The sequence below is a fragment of the Bos mutus genome, chromosome 28 (genome assembly GCF_027580195.1).
Source record: "Bos mutus isolate GX-2022 chromosome 28, NWIPB_WYAK_1.1, whole genome shotgun sequence".
NCBI lineage: Eukaryota > Metazoa > Chordata > Mammalia > Artiodactyla > Bovidae > Bos > Bos mutus.
Genome location: NC_091644.1, coordinates 35035912 through 35053701, shown reverse-complemented (window position 1 = coordinate 35053701; position 17790 = coordinate 35035912). Strand labels below are relative to the sequence as shown.

The 17790-nt window shown below is 43.6% G+C and overlaps 1 protein-coding gene across 1 annotated transcript; it reads right to left on the bottom strand.

Annotated features, from left to right (window-relative positions):
• Positions 1 to 6450: 6450 nt before the first annotated feature.
• On the bottom strand, positions 6451 to 13725 carry ZP4 (zona pellucida glycoprotein 4). Its single transcript, XM_005905232.3, has 12 exons — positions 13509 to 13725; positions 13110 to 13231; positions 12929 to 13031; positions 11715 to 11861; positions 10768 to 10955; positions 10184 to 10281; positions 9026 to 9156; positions 8650 to 8839; positions 8428 to 8575; positions 8048 to 8123; positions 6785 to 6901; positions 6451 to 6583 (listed from the first exon to the last, which is right to left on the bottom strand). Exons 1-12 carry the CDS (start codon positions 13687 to 13689, stop codon positions 6480 to 6482), a joined length of 1605 nt encoding a protein of 534 aa, XP_005905294.2. The 5' UTR covers positions 13690 to 13725; the 3' UTR covers positions 6451 to 6479.
• Between the last annotated feature and the right edge of the window lie 4065 nt (positions 13726 to 17790).

The window sequence follows — 17790 nt, the reverse complement described above, 5'->3', positions numbered from 1 at the left end:
TCATCTCACATGCTAGTAAAGTAATGCTCAAAATTTTCCAAGCCAGGCTTCAGCAGTATGTGAACCATGAACTTCCTGATGTTCAAGCTGGTTTTAGAAAAGGCAGAGGAATCAGAGATCAAATTGCCAACATCTGCTGGATCATGGAAAAAGCAAGAGAGTTCCAGAAAAGCATCTATTTCTGCTTTATTGACTATTCCAAAGCCTTTGACTGTGTGGATCACAAAGTGTGGAAAATTCTGAAAGAGATGGGAATACCAGACCACCTGACCTGCCTCTTGAGAAATCTGTATGCAGGTCAGGAAGCAACAGTTAGAACTGGACATGGAACCACAGACTGGTTCCAAATAGGAAAAGGAGTACATCAAGGCTGTATATTGTCACCCTCCTTATTTAACTTCTATGCAGAGTACATCATGAGAAATGCTGGACTGGAAGAAACACAAGCTGGAATCAAGATTGCCGGGAGAAATGTCAATAACCTCAGATATGCAGATGACACCACCCTTCTGGCAGAAAGTGAAGAGGAACTAAAAAGCCTCTTGATGAAAGTGAAAGTGGAGAGTGACAAAGTTGGCTTAAAGCTCAACATTCAGAAAATGAAGATCATGGCATCCGGTCTCATCACTTCATGGTAAATAGATGGGGAAACAGTGGAAACAGTGTCAGACTTTATTTTTCTGGGCTCAAAAATCACTACAGATAGTGACTGCAGCCTTGAAATTAAAAGACGCTTACTCCTTGGAATGAAAGTTATGACCAACCCAGATAGCATATTCAAAAGCAGAGACATTACTTTGCCAACAAAGGTTCATCTAGTCAAGGCTCTGGTTTTTCCTGTGGTCATGTATGGATGTGAGAGTTGGACTGTGAAGAAGGCTGAGCGCCAAAGAATTGATGCTTTTGAACTGTGGTGTTGGAGAAGACTCTTGAGAGTCCCTTGGACTGCAAGGAGATCCAACCAGTCCATTCTGAAGGAGATCAGCCCTGGGATTTCTTTGGAAGGAATGATGCTAAAGCTGAAACTCCAGTACTTTGGCCACCTCATGGGAAGAGTTGACTCATTGGAAAAGACTCTGATGCTGGGAGGGATTGGGAGCAAGAGGAGAAGGGGATGCCAGAGGATGAGATGGCTGGATGGCATCACTGACTTGATGGACATGAGTCTGGGTGAACTCCGGGAGTTGGTGATGGACAGGGAGGCCTGGCGTGCTGGGATTCATGGGGTTGCAAAGAGTTGGACACGACTGAGCGACTGATCTGATCTGATCTGTTGTCAAGATATTGTTTTCAGCCTGCTGCCAGCTGCTTTGGGTTTTCTTAGACTCACCCTAAGAAAACTGTCCCCCTGGAAAATGAAGGAAACTTCCTAATTCTTTAGTCTCTAAATGGTTGATGACCAGTAGATCTTCATCTGTACAACTGAAGGTATTAATTTTGTCGCTCAGCTGTGCAATTTTTGTGAATTCTAGTATATCTCATTGGCTTAAAAGCTCCCTTGCTTGTTGGCCATTTAGACACAAGCAGCAACCCCCCACCCCCTCAGCTTGCAAACACTGAAGAAGAGGAAACAGTCTTAACAAAATATGCAGTTAAACTTGCAGTGTCAAAAACTTGAGTGATGACAGAGAGGAAGTGAGACACGTCTGGGCCCCCATAGGTTGAAGTAGGTAAAAGCTAAGGAGGAGCCAATACCTGACTCTACCAAATTTTCCCTCCCAACAAGAAGTTGGGAGTGAATCTTAAGCCTATCCTTAAGGGATTTAGAACTATTAGAACTCTTTAGAAACCTAGTAAGAATGTAAAGACATTAGAAATACTTTGGAAAATGGTTTGGCAGTTGCTTATAAAGTTAATACGCTTTGAACACTTCTGCTCCTTGGTATTCAAGAGATGACATTACATCTAAGAAGTTGAAAGTCTTTGTCTTGCTGCTGCTGCTGCTAAGTCGCTTCAGTTGTGTCCAACTCTGTGCGACCCCATAGATGGCAGCCCACCAGGCTCCCCCGTCCCTGGGATTCTCCAGGTAAGAACACTGGAGTGGGTTGCCATTTCCTTCTCCAATGCATGAAAGTGAAAAGTGAAAAGTGAAAGTGAAGTCGCTCAGTAGTGTCCAACTCTTCCCGACCCCATGGACTGCAGCCTACCAGGCTCCTCCGTCCATGGGATTTTCCAGGCAAGAGTTCTGGAGTGGGGTGCCATTGCCTTCTCCAGACTTTGTCTTAGTTATCTTAAAATCCCAAACTGTGATGGCATAACAACAGTAATCTTTCATCAGCTGTGGTGGAGCAGGTATTCAGAAATGGTTCAGCTGGGTGGTTCTGGTGTAGTCTTTCCTAAGGTTTTGATTAGATGGGGACTACCACTGGAGGTTCACTGACATGGCTGTTAGCCAGGGAGCCACAGACCCGCTCCACAGGGCAGCTTCAGCATCCTTACTGTGGCTAGCTTGTCCAGAGGAAGTGATCCAAGGCAGAAGCTGTGACATCTCTTATAACCCAGTGCCAGCAGTACCATAATGTTTACCATGGTAATTGTCACACAAGGCCATTCTGATTCCAAGCAGGAAATGGTACAAAGTTGTTGTACAAAAGAAGAAGTTTGGCTACCAATGTTCATCAGTTAGTTCAGTTGCTCAGTCGTGTCCAACTCTTTGTAAACTCATGGGCTGCAGCACACCAGACCTCCCTGTCCATCACCACTCCCGGAGTTTATTCAAACACAGGCCCATCCAGTCAGTGATACCATACAACCATCTCATCCTCTGTTGTCTCCTTCTCCTTCTGCCTTCAATCTTTCCCAGCATCAGATTCTTTTCAAATGAGTCAGCTCTTCACATCAGGTGGCCAAAGTACTGGAGTTTCAGCCTCAGCATCAGTCCTTCCAATGAACACCTAGGACTGGTCTCCTTTAGGATGGACTGGTTGGATCTCTTTGTAGTTCAAAGGACTCTCAAGAGTCTTCTGCAACACCACTGTTCAAAAACATCAGTTCTTTGGCCTCAGCTTTCTTCACAGTCCAAATCTCACATCCATACATGACCCCTGGAAAAACCATAGCCTTGACTAGATGGACCTTTGTTGGGAAAGTAATATCTCTGCTTTTAAATATGCTGTCTACGTTGATCATAACTTTTCTTCCAAGGAGCAAGTGTCTTTTAATTTTATGGCTCCATTCACCCTCTGCAGTGATTTTGGAGCCCCCCAAAAATAAAGTCTGACACTGTTTCCACTGTTTCTCCATCTATTTGCCATGAAGTGATGGGACCAGATGCCATGATCTTAGTGTTCTGAATGTTGGGCTTTAAGAAAACTTTTTCACTCTCCTCTTTCACTTTCATCAGGAGGCTCTTTAGTTCTTCACTTTCTGCCATAAGGGTGGTGTCATCTGTATAGGTGAGGTTATTGATATTTCTCCCAGCAATCTTGATTCCAGCTTGTGCTTCTTCCAGCCCAGCGTTTCTCATGATGTACTCTGCATAGAAGTTAAATAAGGAGGGTGACAATATACAGCCTTGATGTACTCCTTTTCCTATTTGGAACCAGTCTGTTGTTCCATGTCCAGTTCTAACTGTTGCTTCCTGACCTGCATACAGATTTCTCAAGAGGCAGGTCAGGTGGTCTGGTATTCCCATCTCTTTCAGAATTTTCCACAGTTTATTGTGATCCACACAGTCAAAGGCTTTGGCATAGTCAATAAAGCAGAAAGAGATGTTTTTCTGGAACTCTCTTGCTTTTTCCATGATCCAGCAGATGTTGGCAATTTGATCTCTGGTTCCTCTGCTTTTTCTAAAACCAGCTTGAACATCTGGAATTTCACGGTTCATGTATTGCTGAAGCCTGTCTTGGAGAATTTTGAGCATTATTTTACTAGCATGTGAGATGGGTGCAATTGTGCAGTAGTTTGAAGATTCTTTGGCATTGCCTTTCTTTGGGATTGGAATGAAAACTGACCTTTTTCAGTCCTGTGGCCACTGCTGAGTTTTCCAAATTTGCTGGCATATTGAGTGCAGCACTTTCACAGCATCATCTTTTAGGATTTGAAATAGCCCAATTGGAATTCCATTACCTCCCCTAGCTTTGTTCGTAGTGATGCTTCCTAAGGCCCACTTGACCTCACATTCCAGGATTTCTCGCTCTAGGTGAGAGATCACTCCATTGTGATTATCTGGGTCATGAAGATCTTTTTGTACAGTTCTGTGTATTCTTGCCACCTCTTCTGATGAAATGTGTCCACTGGAGAAGTGAATGGCAAACCACTTCAGTATTCTTGCCTTGAGAACCCCATGAACAGTATGAAAAGGCAAAAACATAGGACACTGAAAGATGAATTCCCCAATGTTCATAGCAGCTTTATTACCAACCACCCCAGGCTAGAAACAACTCCAGTGCTCATCAACAACATACTTCAAAAAGACCTGGAAGTTGCTCCAGGAAGATAAGTGGTGGCATCTTATTTAATGGAGGCATACTTTCAGAGCCTTCCTCTGGGAAGAGAGGAGATCCACAGACTTTGGCCAGCAGTGTTAGTTACAGCAGGGATCCCCAACCTCTAGGATCTAATACCTGGTGATGTGAGTTGGAACTGATGTAACAGAAATAAAGTGCACAATAAACAATAAACATAATGCCCTTGAATCATCTCAAAATAATCCCCTGATGCCAGTCTGTGGAAAAATTCTTTCGTTGAAATGGTCTCTGGTACCAAAAACGTTAAAGATACAGAACCTGTGTGGGCTCCAAAATCACTGCAGATGGTGACTGTAGCCATGAAATTAAAAGATGCTTGCTCCTTGGAAGCAAAATTATGACCAACCTAGACAGCATATTAAAAAGCAGAGACATTACTTTGCCAACAAAGGTCCATCTAGTCAAAGCTATGGTTTTTCCAGTAGTCATGTATGGATGTGATAGTTGGACTATAAGGAAAGCTGAGCATCAATGAATTGATGCTTTTGAACTATGGTGTTGGAGAAGACTCTTGAGAGTCCCTTGGACTGCAGGGAGATCAAACCAGTCAATTCTAAAGAAAATCAACCCTGAATATTCACTGGAAGGATTGATGCTGAAGCTGAAGCTCCAGTACTCTGGCTACCGTATGAGAAAAACTGACTCATGGAGAAGACCCTGATGCTGGGAAAGATTGCAGGAAGGAGGAGAAGGGGATGGCAGAAGATGAGATGGTTGGATGCTATCACTGACTTGATGGGCATGAGTTTGAGCAACATCTGGGAGTTGGTAATGGAGAGGGAAGCCTGGCATGCTGCAGTCCATGGGGTCACAAAGAATCAGATACAACTGAGCTACTGAACTAAATACAGAGTGAAGTAAAAAAAGAAGAGAAACATTGTATTTTTTATACAGAATCTGGAAAAATGGTACTGATGAATCTGTTTGCAGGGCAGCAATATAGACACAACAGAAACTTGGGAACACAATGGGGTAAGGAGAGGGTGGGACAAAATGAGTAGCATTGGAACATACATGGCTGTATGTAAAATAGATAGCCAGAGGGAATTTGCTGTACGACACAAGGAGCTCAAACCAGTGCTCTGTGACAACCTAGAGAGGTGGGATGGGGTGGGGGCTGGAAGGGAGGGGACATATTATACCTACGGCTGACTCATGTTGATGTATGGCAGAAACCAACACAACATTATAAAGTAATTATCCTCCAATTAAAAATAAAGGTTGGGGACTGCTGAGTTGTAGGAGTCCTTTGGGTAGGATGTCTACATAGAGAAGTCACAATAATTCATTTTCCCCTTTTTCTATTCATCTTAAGAACTAAACTGGGAAATTACTTGTTGGTTCTAGCTCAAACCAAAGCCTCTTTTGAGCAAGTTACTTCCAATTGATCAATCCATGACCTGATGCTGCTTTTTAGGCATTGTCCTAGACATTAGTTTTTGAAGTGTGATGCTTGACTAGAAAGCTAAGTATCACCTGAGGAATGTTTACAAATGCAAGTTCATAAGCCTCAGCCCAGACCCACTTAATGATTAATGTTAGGCCACTGCAGTTTAGGGAGATTTTAAGGCACAACAGATAAGACAAATAGTCTTTAAACTTCTTTGAAGATGTCAAAGTCTGGGAGTGGGGATAGTAATCTGTTTATACCAACTCTCCTTTGACCCTGATGCATACTGAAGTCAGAATACTGATGGTCTAGGAGATTCATGACTAGTCTAAACTAGTTCTTCCTCAGTTTGGTTTTCTGGAAGAGTTCTGTCTTACACCCTCATAAGCTTGTAAATATGTCTGCTAAGCCTGAGATTTTTGTAGGTTCTGCTTGAGTTGTTAACCAACTAGGAAATTCTACTGAAATGTTCTATTCAGAAGATGGAAGGGCTGAAGAGATTACAAGTTGGAAGGAGGGGAGGCCAACAGCAGATGAGCTAAAGAGATTACTTGTCAAATGAGGAGCTGAGGAGACTAGTAGTGCAATCTGGTTTTATTAACACATTTGGGCTGAGCAACTCATCTCCATTTCCTAATGGCCAGGTAGGACATGAACAAGGCTCCAACGATTAAGATTCCAGATAGGCCAGCCACCCACAAAGCTTGAGAGTCTACAGGAGACCCTGCAGGATGGAAACGTAGGTTAGTATGCTGAAGCCAAGTGATGTTACATCCTAATAAAGACTGCTAGTCTTGAGCTATAGGGGGAGAAAACTAGGTAATTCCTTTTGAGGTTCATATTGACCAAACCAGTAAGGAATTAAGTAGGGATGTACAAATAGCTTTGGTTTGACCAGTGGTTCAGATATTCTCCTTCCACTCACTTGAATATTTGTGGAGCTTTTCTGAAGAGTCTTGAATGGCTTGGAGTAGAATCAAGGGACCCTTGCTAGAAATGCTAGCCGTGTTGTTCTGAAAATGGATGTCAGAGCTTCTTCTTCCTGTTGGAGAGATGAGTTAAGGATTTGTTAGTTTTGTACTTATGAGTGGTTGTGGAGTACTAAAACAGGACTAGGTCCCTTGTCACAGAGAAAAACTTAGTTCTGTTCCATTAAGAAAAACCTTAATGCATTAGACACAAAGTCTCAGACTTGCTCATTTGTATTAATGCTAGCAGTTTCAGAGAAATTATGATTTTAGACTATCCCCAAATCATCCTTCCTAAGTACAGGTACTTGAATAGTAATGTCTTAATACTGAGACCCTATGATATAAAAGGTACCTGGTAACGGTAACAGCAAAGCTCTGTTTGAATCCTATTTCTATTGCTAATTGTAGGGTCTCTGTACTTCTCAAATTTTAGATATCTAAGTATATATATATAATATTGCAGTTAGATGTTGAGTATTTAGTTTACTAAATGATAGTTCTGAAAAGTAGTATACAAGTTTTTTTTTCCTACCAGAACAGGCTTAAACCTTAGGGGGTCATGCTGTGCTGTGCTTAGTTGCTCAGTCATGTCCAGCTCTTTGTGACCCCCACGGACTGTAGTCCACCAGGCTCCTGTGTCCATGGTGATTCTCCAGGCTAGAATACTGGAGTGGTTTGCTAAGACCTCCTCCAGGGGATCTTCCCAACCCAGGGATTATTAAGAGTCATGACTCCCAATTAATTCAGGAGCCAAGTGTTGTGGGATCAGATGGAATATGACTGTATGAGCACTGGGCCTGACCAATTAACACATACTAAGTCTGCAATCCCATGCCATCTATAAGTCTTGAGGCCATGTTGCCAGACCTGCCAACATTTATATCTGATAAATAAAAGCCTACATTTATATCTGATACCACAGAAGTGTTTTATTAGATTGTAGGCTGTGAACTCACTTGACTCCCTGCTAAAAATTTATATGGAGAAAAACTAAGGCTGAAAATTATAAATATAAGCTATTAATCCTGAAATATTTAGGCCTGGAATTCTAGGACACTAGTTGTATTTCTGTTCTATTACATCATGAAAGTACTTAAAGAAGACTCGTTAATTAGATGAATCTTCAGTTTGATTCATGTGCCACAGACTAAAGGTTAGCACTGGACTCCAAATACCACTTCAATCTGGCTTCTGGCATAGATAGGTTGGATACTTACGTCTGGCAGGACAGAGTGTCACACAGGATGGTGTCCTGGCAGGCTGGCAGACAGATGCACTGCAGTGCAGATACACCTGGGAACCGAAAGAATTGGGATCATGGGTCTAGCACATCCTAAGTCTTCAAACCTGCTTTATCTCCCCCAGGAAGAAGTCAGAATTATCATAAAATTGATAAACCAAACTGACATCACAGAAGCACTAAGATACCAGACTCTAGTTGACCCATGTCACACATGCCACAGGCATCCTTTGATTGCTCTGAGGCAATACCAAAAGCCAATGTTACAGGGCAACCTTAGATGAAAAGTGGTACCGTGTGGAAACATTTGAGTTGGGTTTAGAGCCCAGCTGAAGAGCACAGGGGGCAGCATCGTACCGGTCCCTTGAGGGCCCGCTTTGCCACTGAGTCCACAAAGCTGAAGGTGGAAATGCTGAAGCGCTGGTAGTGAGAAGGAAACAGCAGGTCTGAGGCTTCCCAGACAGGGATCAGTTTTGTCTGATAGTTGTCTCCTGTGTAGGGGCACCTAAGCAAGGATATCCAGCAGTCAAGATGGGCTTCTTGGAGGGATGGTAACACAGGTGAAAGAAAGACACGCACCCATTCACGAGCAAGGGCCACTGGGGCTGGAGCAGGGCATCTGCACCAGGTGTCGCCCAACACTGGTCCAGGCGCAGCTCGAGACTGGGGTCTGTTCTCTGATGGATGGAGACTTCCACGTAGATGGGATCCCGAAGTAACTTCACCACTGGGTAGTCACTAGCCGTGTAGTAGGAGCGATAGCGTTTATCTGCAACAGGCCAAAACAAGCTGAAGCAGTAAAGAGCTTGGAACCTCTAGGTGGCTTGGGATAAACCATCACCCACATAAATGCCTTTGAAAGGAATAATATCTTGTTACCAAGTTAGGGTCTTCCGGCCCAGAAGATGACTTTAGTCAGACTAGAGGCCAGATAGTCTACCCAAGAGGGTCTTACCTTTGGCAATCTTAAGTTCCAGAGTGAGGTTTCCAGGCTGGGTCTCAGGAAGGGGTGGTGGGAGAGTAAGAACCTGGACATTAACTGGGAGAGCACTGCTACTTGCAGAGTAGCTACAACTGACTTGGAGCCTGCAGAGAAATAAAGATTTTAGCTATTATCTTCAGTGGGTAGACCATGTCACCTCTTTAAGGTTTGAGGAATAATTTTTAAGTATCAGGTGCTAGAACAAGTTTATAAACAGGTGGGGTTTGGTTCTGGCCTTGTGAAAGCTATCATTGGGGAGACCAATAGGTAAACAAGATCCATGTAGGGAGTTTGATATAGCACTGAGCCACCAGGGAAGCACAGACTGTTATATATTGAATCGATAAACAAAGTCCTACTGTATAAGACAGGAGTCTATTCAGTATTCTGCATAAACCATAATGGAAACATGAATATGTGTAACTGAAGTCACTTTGTACAGCAGAAATTAACACATTATAAGTCAACTATACTTCAATAGATTTTAAAAGATATGGTTCTATGATAACAGGTGTGTTCTCTGGAGGCAGTAGTCAGGGAAGATGGTGCAGGTAATTTGATAAGGGAAAATGAAAAGCAGTAACTGAGAGGTAGAGGAGAGAAGGGTAAAGTATGGAAGCAAGAAGTCTGGGGTCCATTGAATACTCTATGGAAGCACAATCTGAGGTTAGGGAACAGTTAGGGAAGGATTGAGAACATTGGGAAAGTTTTGGCTGAAGTAGCAGCAGCAGTTTCATGTAGGACCCTGCAAGTTATGTTCATAATAAAGTTTAAGCTCTGGAAGACAAATAGAAAACTTTAAGTATACTAGCTAAGGTTTTTAAAAAGATTCATTTTACTACAGCTTAGATATTGGAGGTAGAAGGAAGAGACTAGAGAAACAAAGACCCAGTGAAACGAAATTGAAGTCAGGTCGAGTCTGAGGCTTAGATCAAGTCGGTGGTAATAATGCAGGGCTACTAGATCAAATAATGGTCTGTGAGATTGGATAGTCAAGGCAATAGAGATTCTGCCATCACGAGGAAGATGGTTGTTTATGGTCATTTATGAATGTTTTCTCTAGATCTCCTGTTTATGGAAGGAAATTCAGGCATTCTGGTCAAGCAAGGTCAGGTTAACTAAGACCTTTACCTGAAGGTACTGTCTCGGGTAATAGAACCACGGCTCCAAGTTCTCACATCCCGAGTTGCAACCAGCTCATTTTCATATACCGCCTGCTTTCCAGTGATCTGCAAGGGCAGGTAAAGAATTCCTGTCACTCTTGCAAGCCAGATGCTGCTTCATTCAATTTTGCTTTCATCCAGCACTCAGAAAGGATGCCCATTGACTAGTAGGGAAATTATTACTTCACCTTACTTTCAGGGCAAAGGAACAGGAAGGGGCTTTGAGTAATGAAGCCAGAAATACCACTTATCTCAGCTGATTTCCCTGGTCCTTTCCCAGGGCTGTGTGGTGGGGGGAACCTGTTATTTGTTCTTCTACACCTTGGTAATGGGGGCTAGCCCCTCACTAGTGGGCAGGTGGGATGACTTAGCCAAGTACCCAGCAGAGGTTTCTGCTTTCTCAGTAATGAAGGCCCCTCTGTCCTAGAGACCATCCTACATGACAAGCAGTAAGTCAGGTATATTCTTCACAGCTAAGCCAGTCCAGTTCTCCCCCAATCACTAGGGCATTCCTGACCAACTTAAACAGAGTCCAGGGTCAGCTCTTCTCACCTGTTTTGTAGTACCACAGGTAGTAAATGGAAACCGGAACAGAACAAAAGTGTGTGTTGCCATCACAGGTTTACATTCGCTGTCATTCCTGAAGGCCAAGTGTACAGAATTCAAGAGCAGTGGGGGCGAGGTCACATTCCGGGACACAGCAATAGAGAAATGGCCATCTTGGGTACAGTGTGAGGTCACTGAAACACCAGAGCAACTATGCTGAAGGCAGGTCACCTCAAGTGATTGATCCAGCCAGACAAGAGTCTAAAAATTATAGTTTCATTATTTTAAATTCCCCACCCTCCTCTTCTCCCGCTAGAAAAGCTGGCATTCCAGGTAATGACCTTGAAGCAGGTTCAGCCATCCAGAGTTTAACTGGGGCTTTGGATGGGCACTTGGGTTTGAATCTTGCCTCCACTACTTACTGTGTATTTAACCTCCTTGTATCAGCTTCACCTGTAGAATGAAGATAGCCATACCTGCTGTTTCACTCATCAGCTAGGATTAAGAGCTTAGAATTATGTAGCATCTTGTTTCATGAAGGTCATTTTTACGTGAGAAAGACTTGGAACATGATTTGGGACAGTGTTCGTTTGAAATAAGGCTCATCTTCTGAAATAAAGTTCTTTATACACAATCAGCCACCAGATTGTCTATTTCTTGAAACTGGTTAAGTTTCTATCAATTAACATCCTGCACATAGACTTAGCTTCCTGAGTTCATTGAATGTTATTTGCTTTCTGTTGGGTTCTAGAAGAATATGCAATGGAAGACTATAGAAAGCTGGGTCACTGAAGGTCAAGTGTTCTAAGGAGGTACTAACTTATACATTAACCTTTGGTCATCTTTCAGTATTTGCCTTCTGGATGGGGGGTGAAGGAGATAACCTTCCTTTGGGTTTAGTTAATGGTAATTACAGGCACTCTTCAGCTAATTTCTAAAGTATAGCGACTCACCTGTGTTTCCGTAGTAACAGGAAATGACCTCTTCAGAGTTGTAGCAGCAGCCTAGCTGTTTGCAGTCTCCTTGAGTGATGGGTGAAGGAGCACATGGCAGTCTGTCCCACACTGGGACAGAGTCACAAAGGCCAGCATTTGGGACATCTAGGATAGATATTGAAGAGTAACTTGAACTAGGAAACAAAGTCTAGTCTTTAAGAGATCTTTTCATTAAGAAACATTACGTTCCCATAGATATCCATGTGATTGGAAGAGATATTTACATACTAGAAATTAAGTCTGGATTATAAAGTTCACTGCTTGGTTACCTTATAAGAGTGCCCTGAAATGAGTACTCTTTGGAAGAGGAAATACGAACAAGATTGGTAGAAGCAGTGAGACTTTATTAAAGAATTCTTCCTTCTGTTCTTTAAAAAGTACTTAGTGTACTCTAAATTACCATCATTTTGAAATGCAGTTCAGTAAGCAGGGAGTGGGGCCTACGATTATGTATTTTATCAGTAGTACTCCATTGGGCGATCACATAACAATGCAGATGTGAAGAATTGTAGGTTCAACTCTTGGGACCTCTCTGGGAGGCCAGTTAAGATTGTGTGCTTCCACTGCAAGGGTTTTGGGTTTGGTCTCTGGTTGGGACCTAAGGTCCCACATGCTGCACAGTATGGTTAAAAGTTTAAAAACAGAAATTTGACTCTTTATGACTGAGCTAGGGCCCTTGGGGGGCAAGGCAAGATTCACTGGAGTTGAGCTGGCATTGTACCTGCCTGTTAATCACCCAGTTAAATACCAAGTTAAGCAGTCGAGTAGCCCCAGCTGAAGGGACTGAGCCCTATTCTCAACAGAGTCTGCTTCTTGAAGGCGTTTGCTGAGTGTCCTTCCAGACCCTTCAAGAAGAAGATCTCTGGTCCTGGGATAACTCTTGGTTGAATCTCAGCTCTGCCACCTACCAGTGAGGGGTGCTTGGAAAGCTCCCTGCTGGGGCTAGCAATGGCACTAGGTTGGGGTTACAGGTAACATGTGAAGTACCCTTCAAAGTTCCTGAGCCCCAAGTAATCGCTCAGGTGGTGTTTATCCTAGGGTCGCCTGTGAAGGGCTGGAACAAAGTTCTCGATGGGTGCCTGGTATCACTGTACAGAATGGGTAGAAGATACCCAAGGACACATTTCAGGCAGCTCCACACCACCCAGAACCCAGAAGTATCCAGCCCTTACCTGGGAGATTCACAGGACACTTGAACAGCTTTGTCTCTATAAATGCTCCAGATCCACTCACACCTGCTCTTTCAATTCCAACAGTCATGATGTAGTAGGAGTCCTGGAGAGACAGGCCCATGAAGTCAGCCTGGATGGTGGCAGAGGCATCTCAGCCTTCCTAAGGACAGGTCATACTTACCCACTCAGTGACATAGCAGCCACTGTAGGAGGCTTCCCCCACCAGGGAGCTGCCAGGGCCCTCACTGACCCAGGTGCCACAGTCAGAGTCATTCTGCAGGTTGTGTGGCAGCCCATGGTTATCTAGGAGTGCGGATGGGGAAGAAAACACATATGGTCAGTCATCCCTGTCACCAGTGCTGGGAAGGGACAGCCAGCTTTGCCTTAGACTCAAGAGCAGCTGCCAAGAAAGGAGAAACAAGAGCAAAATCAGGTTTAGAGGTGAAGTTATACTTCAGATTACTTCTATAGAGAAGCAGCGGAGTTTAGCAAAGGTAGGGAGGCATTCGAACAGAAAACAGAGGCCAATTTTACACAGGAGAGGAGACATGCCATTGCCTAGCTCAGCCTTCAAACTTACCCCATGCTACTAGTCCAGGAGGAGTCTCCGTCTCCTGACTGAGAGGGTTTATGGTGAATTGAAAGCTCCTTAGCCCACAGCGCAGTTCGTCAGGATACTCAGGTACCTTGGACTGATGCTGGCTATTCAGACCAAGAGACAATAGAAAACAGAGCCAGACAAGTTGCAGCAGCAGCCACATGGTGCATGCTAGGAGTCTTACTAACTACTCTTCTGGTCCTACACTTCCTTTCCCAAGAGCCTGTGCTCCCCAAGCCCTTAAATACAGAGAGAAAGCTGGTTTCAGGTGCATGTCTGTGTAGTATGCAGGTGGGATTCCTTTGGAAAGGGTGATTCCTCCAGCATCACTCACTTTAGGCCACAGTCTTCAGCTGCACCACTTTAATATTGAAATCAGACAGTCTTCAGAGCCCAGGAACAATGTGGTGCTTTTTAGCTAAAATAGGTTTCCTCACAGATACTTAGTGTAGCCCTTATCTTACTAGCTTAATGACCTTCCTTTAGAATCTGCATATTTGGGTATAGCTCTGACACTTACCAGTTGTATGAACTGGTGAGTCACCACCTCTCAGAAACTCAGTCTTCTCATCTGTAAATTGGGAATATCTCCCAGCAGGCGAGGGCATCACAGGTGTTGCAGTGATAAAGGATTCACCTACCAATGCAGGAGACACAGGAAATGCAGGTTAGATCCTTGGGCCGGGAAGATCCCCTGGAATAGGAAATAGCAATCCACTCCAGTGTTTTGGCCTGGAAAACTCCACAGACAAAAGAGCCTTGCGGGCTACAGTCCATGGGTTCATAAAAAACCAGACACAACTGACTGAGCACTCACACACTTGGCAGGAATGTTCGTCTGATTGTATTCAGCCTAATATTTATCATGTGAACAATTTCCCCAAGTTGACTAAGAATCTTAATCAAAGCATTGAGAACTTATAACCAGGTATCTCTAATTCTTTTCAACTCATCGGAAAAGACCCTGATACCAGGAAAGATTGAAGGCAGGAGAAGGGGATGACAGAAGATGAGATGGTTGGATGGCATCACCAACTCAATTGACATGAGTTTGAGCAAATTCTGGGAGATGGTGAAGGACAAGGAAGCCTGGTGTGCTGCAGTCCATGGGTTACAAAGAGCTGGACACAACTGAGCAGCTTAACAACAGCAAAAAAAGAGAACAAAGAAGCATGTGTCTTCCCAGTGAAACTGCATGACTCACTTAACCACAGGGTGACAAACAACACTGAGGGAATGCTGGCCTCTGCCCTCAGGGATGGGACCTGACTTTCCAACATCTGGATTGGGTTTGGCCACTAGTCCATCACATCCCATTTACTTGCTCACAGGACTTATCACATTGGATTTTAATGGTCTCTTATTGACTCAGTGTCCCTATTAGAAGCACTTGAGGGCAGGGACTATGTTTCATTTTTCACTGCATCCTGAAAGCATTAGACAGTGTGTACTCAGTGTTCCCTGAGGAAAGAATGGATCAATGAACACGCTTTCATTAGTAGCCATGTCCTAAGACTAACTCCCTTGAAAATGTGGTTTCCCAACCTCACTGGTATAGATTCATTTCGTGACAGTCTCAAACTCATAAAAATCTTTAGGTGTTCTTTCTTTAAGTCATTATACATGGGATTCTAAGTATAAGAATAAAAAGGAATACAACAAACTAGTGAATAAAACAAAAAAGAAGCAGACTCACAGATATAGAGAACAAGCTAGTGGTTACCAGTGGGGAGAGGAAGGAGACGACAATATACGGGTGGGGGGAAAAGGGTTATTATGAAAATATACAAAATCATTGGTATGAAACTTTTGAAAATTGTAAATCGTCTACCCTGATGATGAACAGTGAATCCTCAGATACACCAGCAGGGCTGAGATGAGGTGATTTCACACTTACTTCTGGGCTAAATCCTCTGAGGACATCTTTATTCAATGACATGATTCGGTTTCCCGAGAGAAAATGCACTGATAGTGTGTAATCCACTTTGAGAAGTCCCTATCATTTCAAAAGTAACTCTCTGCCCTTGGGATCTGGAAGGGCAAATGCTGTTCTTAGTCTTTTCTTTTGCTAGAATCATCCAATCATTTGAAAATAATTTCAGTAGGACTACAGGTAGAATGGTCTTCCTGGGTGGCGCTAGTGGTGAAGAAGCTGTCTGCCAATGCAGGAGATGTAAGAGACTTGGGTTCAATCCCTGGGGTGGGAAGATCCCTGGAGGGGTGCATGGCAACCCACTCCAATATTCTTTTTTTTTTTTTTTAAACTTTACATAATTGTATTAGTTTTGCCAAATATCAAAATGAATCTTACCTGGAGAATCCCATGGGCAGAGGAGCCTGGCAGGCTACAGTCCAGAGGGTCACACAGAGTCGAACATAACTGAAGTGACTTAGCACTCACATATAAGTGGAATATAAATCACCATAAATTGCAGACTATGGAAAACCCCGTCATCACTTTGCATGTTCTAGGTACACTCATCTAGATCCACTTTGTGTCACCTACCAGAGGATTGGATTATACCCCTGGCTATCCAGGGTCTTTAGCTTGTAGACAGCAGTTCATGGGATTTCTCAGTCTCCATAAACATGTGAGCAAATTCCTCATAATAAATATATATCTCTATCCCCTACTTGTTCTGTTTCTCTGGAGAACCCTAACACAAACACTGCTCATTCCTCATTGACTGGTCTTGCCCCTGAGAGTTCCCAAGAGATGGGAGGACAAGAACAGCCTGTGATACCAAGCAGGGCTCTGTGGGACTCCTGGGCACAAAGCCTTCCTGTGTCCCCCATTTTATGATTACAGGAAACAGCCTTTGTTCAGCTTTCATGACCTTCCCTGAGTCCCTGTGGGCAGATTCAAACAGTTGTTAATTAGGGAAAGGAAAAGATGTGAAACCAGGGAGAAACAAATGATCAAGAGAAATAGTGCAGCCTTGGGACAAGGTCCTAGTTCCTTATCAATGGATACACATAACAATATTTTTGAATGTTTCACAGATATTGAAAATGCCTCCAGGTGGGAGAAGTTAACGATTAATGATGGCATGCTACTTATAAGCATGAAGACCACCCTAGACCAATTGGAACCTGAAGATTGATGATGCTGACTCCTACTTATCTCACCACCAACTAAACAGAACAATGTCCACAAGCTGATAACCCTCTTCAAACCATTACTATAAAACTTCTCACTATCCTCTTCAAGTGGAGACACAGGACACAGTTTTGCAAGGCAGGAGCCCACTGTGTCCCCCATTCCCCAGTAAAGTAATAAAGCTACTCATTTCTACTTCTCCAAAGCACTGTCTCCACATTTTACTTGCCTCTGGTGAGCATAGGCCGGGTTTTTAGGCAGCACCTGCACCACTGTGGAAAAGCAACCTCCGATTTCCAAAAATCTCGGTCAGAATGATACCATGCAGGGACCTCTGGGGTTCCTGGGCACATAGACTTTCTGTGTCCCCCATTTCTTTGAGTTTAGGAAACAGCCTTCATTCAGCCTCCATGACCTTCTCTGAGTTTCAATGGGCAGATTCAAGCAGTTGTTAATTAGGGGAGGGAGGGGATGTGAGACTAAGAGAAACAGTCAAGTGTAGGCTTCAGACAAGGTCCTGTTTCCCATCAAGGGATACACACAATATCTTTGAGTTATTTTGCAGATACTGAAGCCCCCTTCAGGTGGGGAAGTTAATAACTAAGGATGGTAGGCTGCCCACAAGCAGGTAGACCAGACCAGTTGGATCTGAAGGTTGATGACGCTGACTCTCACTTACCTCACCATCAACCCGTCGGAAGAACGTCCATGAGCTGATCACATCTTCTTTGAACAATTACTATACAACCTCTCAATATTGTCCCCAAGTGGGGACACATGGTTTTGAGGGCAAGAGCCTGGTATATCCCTCTCCCTTTGCCCAGCAAAACAACAAAGCTATCCTTTTCTAGTTCACCTAAAACTCTGTCTCTGAGAATTGACCCAGCACCAGTGTATAGAGAACTGAGCTTTCGGCATCAAGTCTGGGCTTATCTTTTTTGAGTTACATATGAATGTTTCAATTTAAACTAAAGAACAAGCTGTGCCAAGTTAACTAATATGTTCCTGATCGAAAATGGACACACATAATGATTTCTTTTCAGATTGGCTTCAGACAGCGTTTTCCTTGCTGTGACTGGAGTGTGCCCTCCTGGCTGGAAGGTGAGGTACCATATAAACAAAGCCCCAGGAAGCCCTTGCCAAGTGTGGAAAAGCAATAATCAA

What these genes read in the sequence shown, in the direction of transcription:
- ZP4 (XM_005905232.3), bottom strand. Translation starts at nt 13,689, where the DNA reads ATGTGGCTGCTGCTGCAACTTGTCTGGCTCTGTTTTCTATTGTCTCTT. An exon ending in GCTGCTATGTCACTGAGTGG is followed by an intron (nt 13,032 to 13,109) that starts GTAAGTATGACC and finishes CTGTCTCTCCAG; the next exon opens with GACTCCTACTACATCATGAC. An exon ending in AGCGGGCCCTCAAGGGACCG is followed by an intron (nt 8,124 to 8,427) that starts GTACGATGCTGC and finishes TTCGGTTCCCAG; the next exon opens with GTGTATCTGCACTGCAGTGC.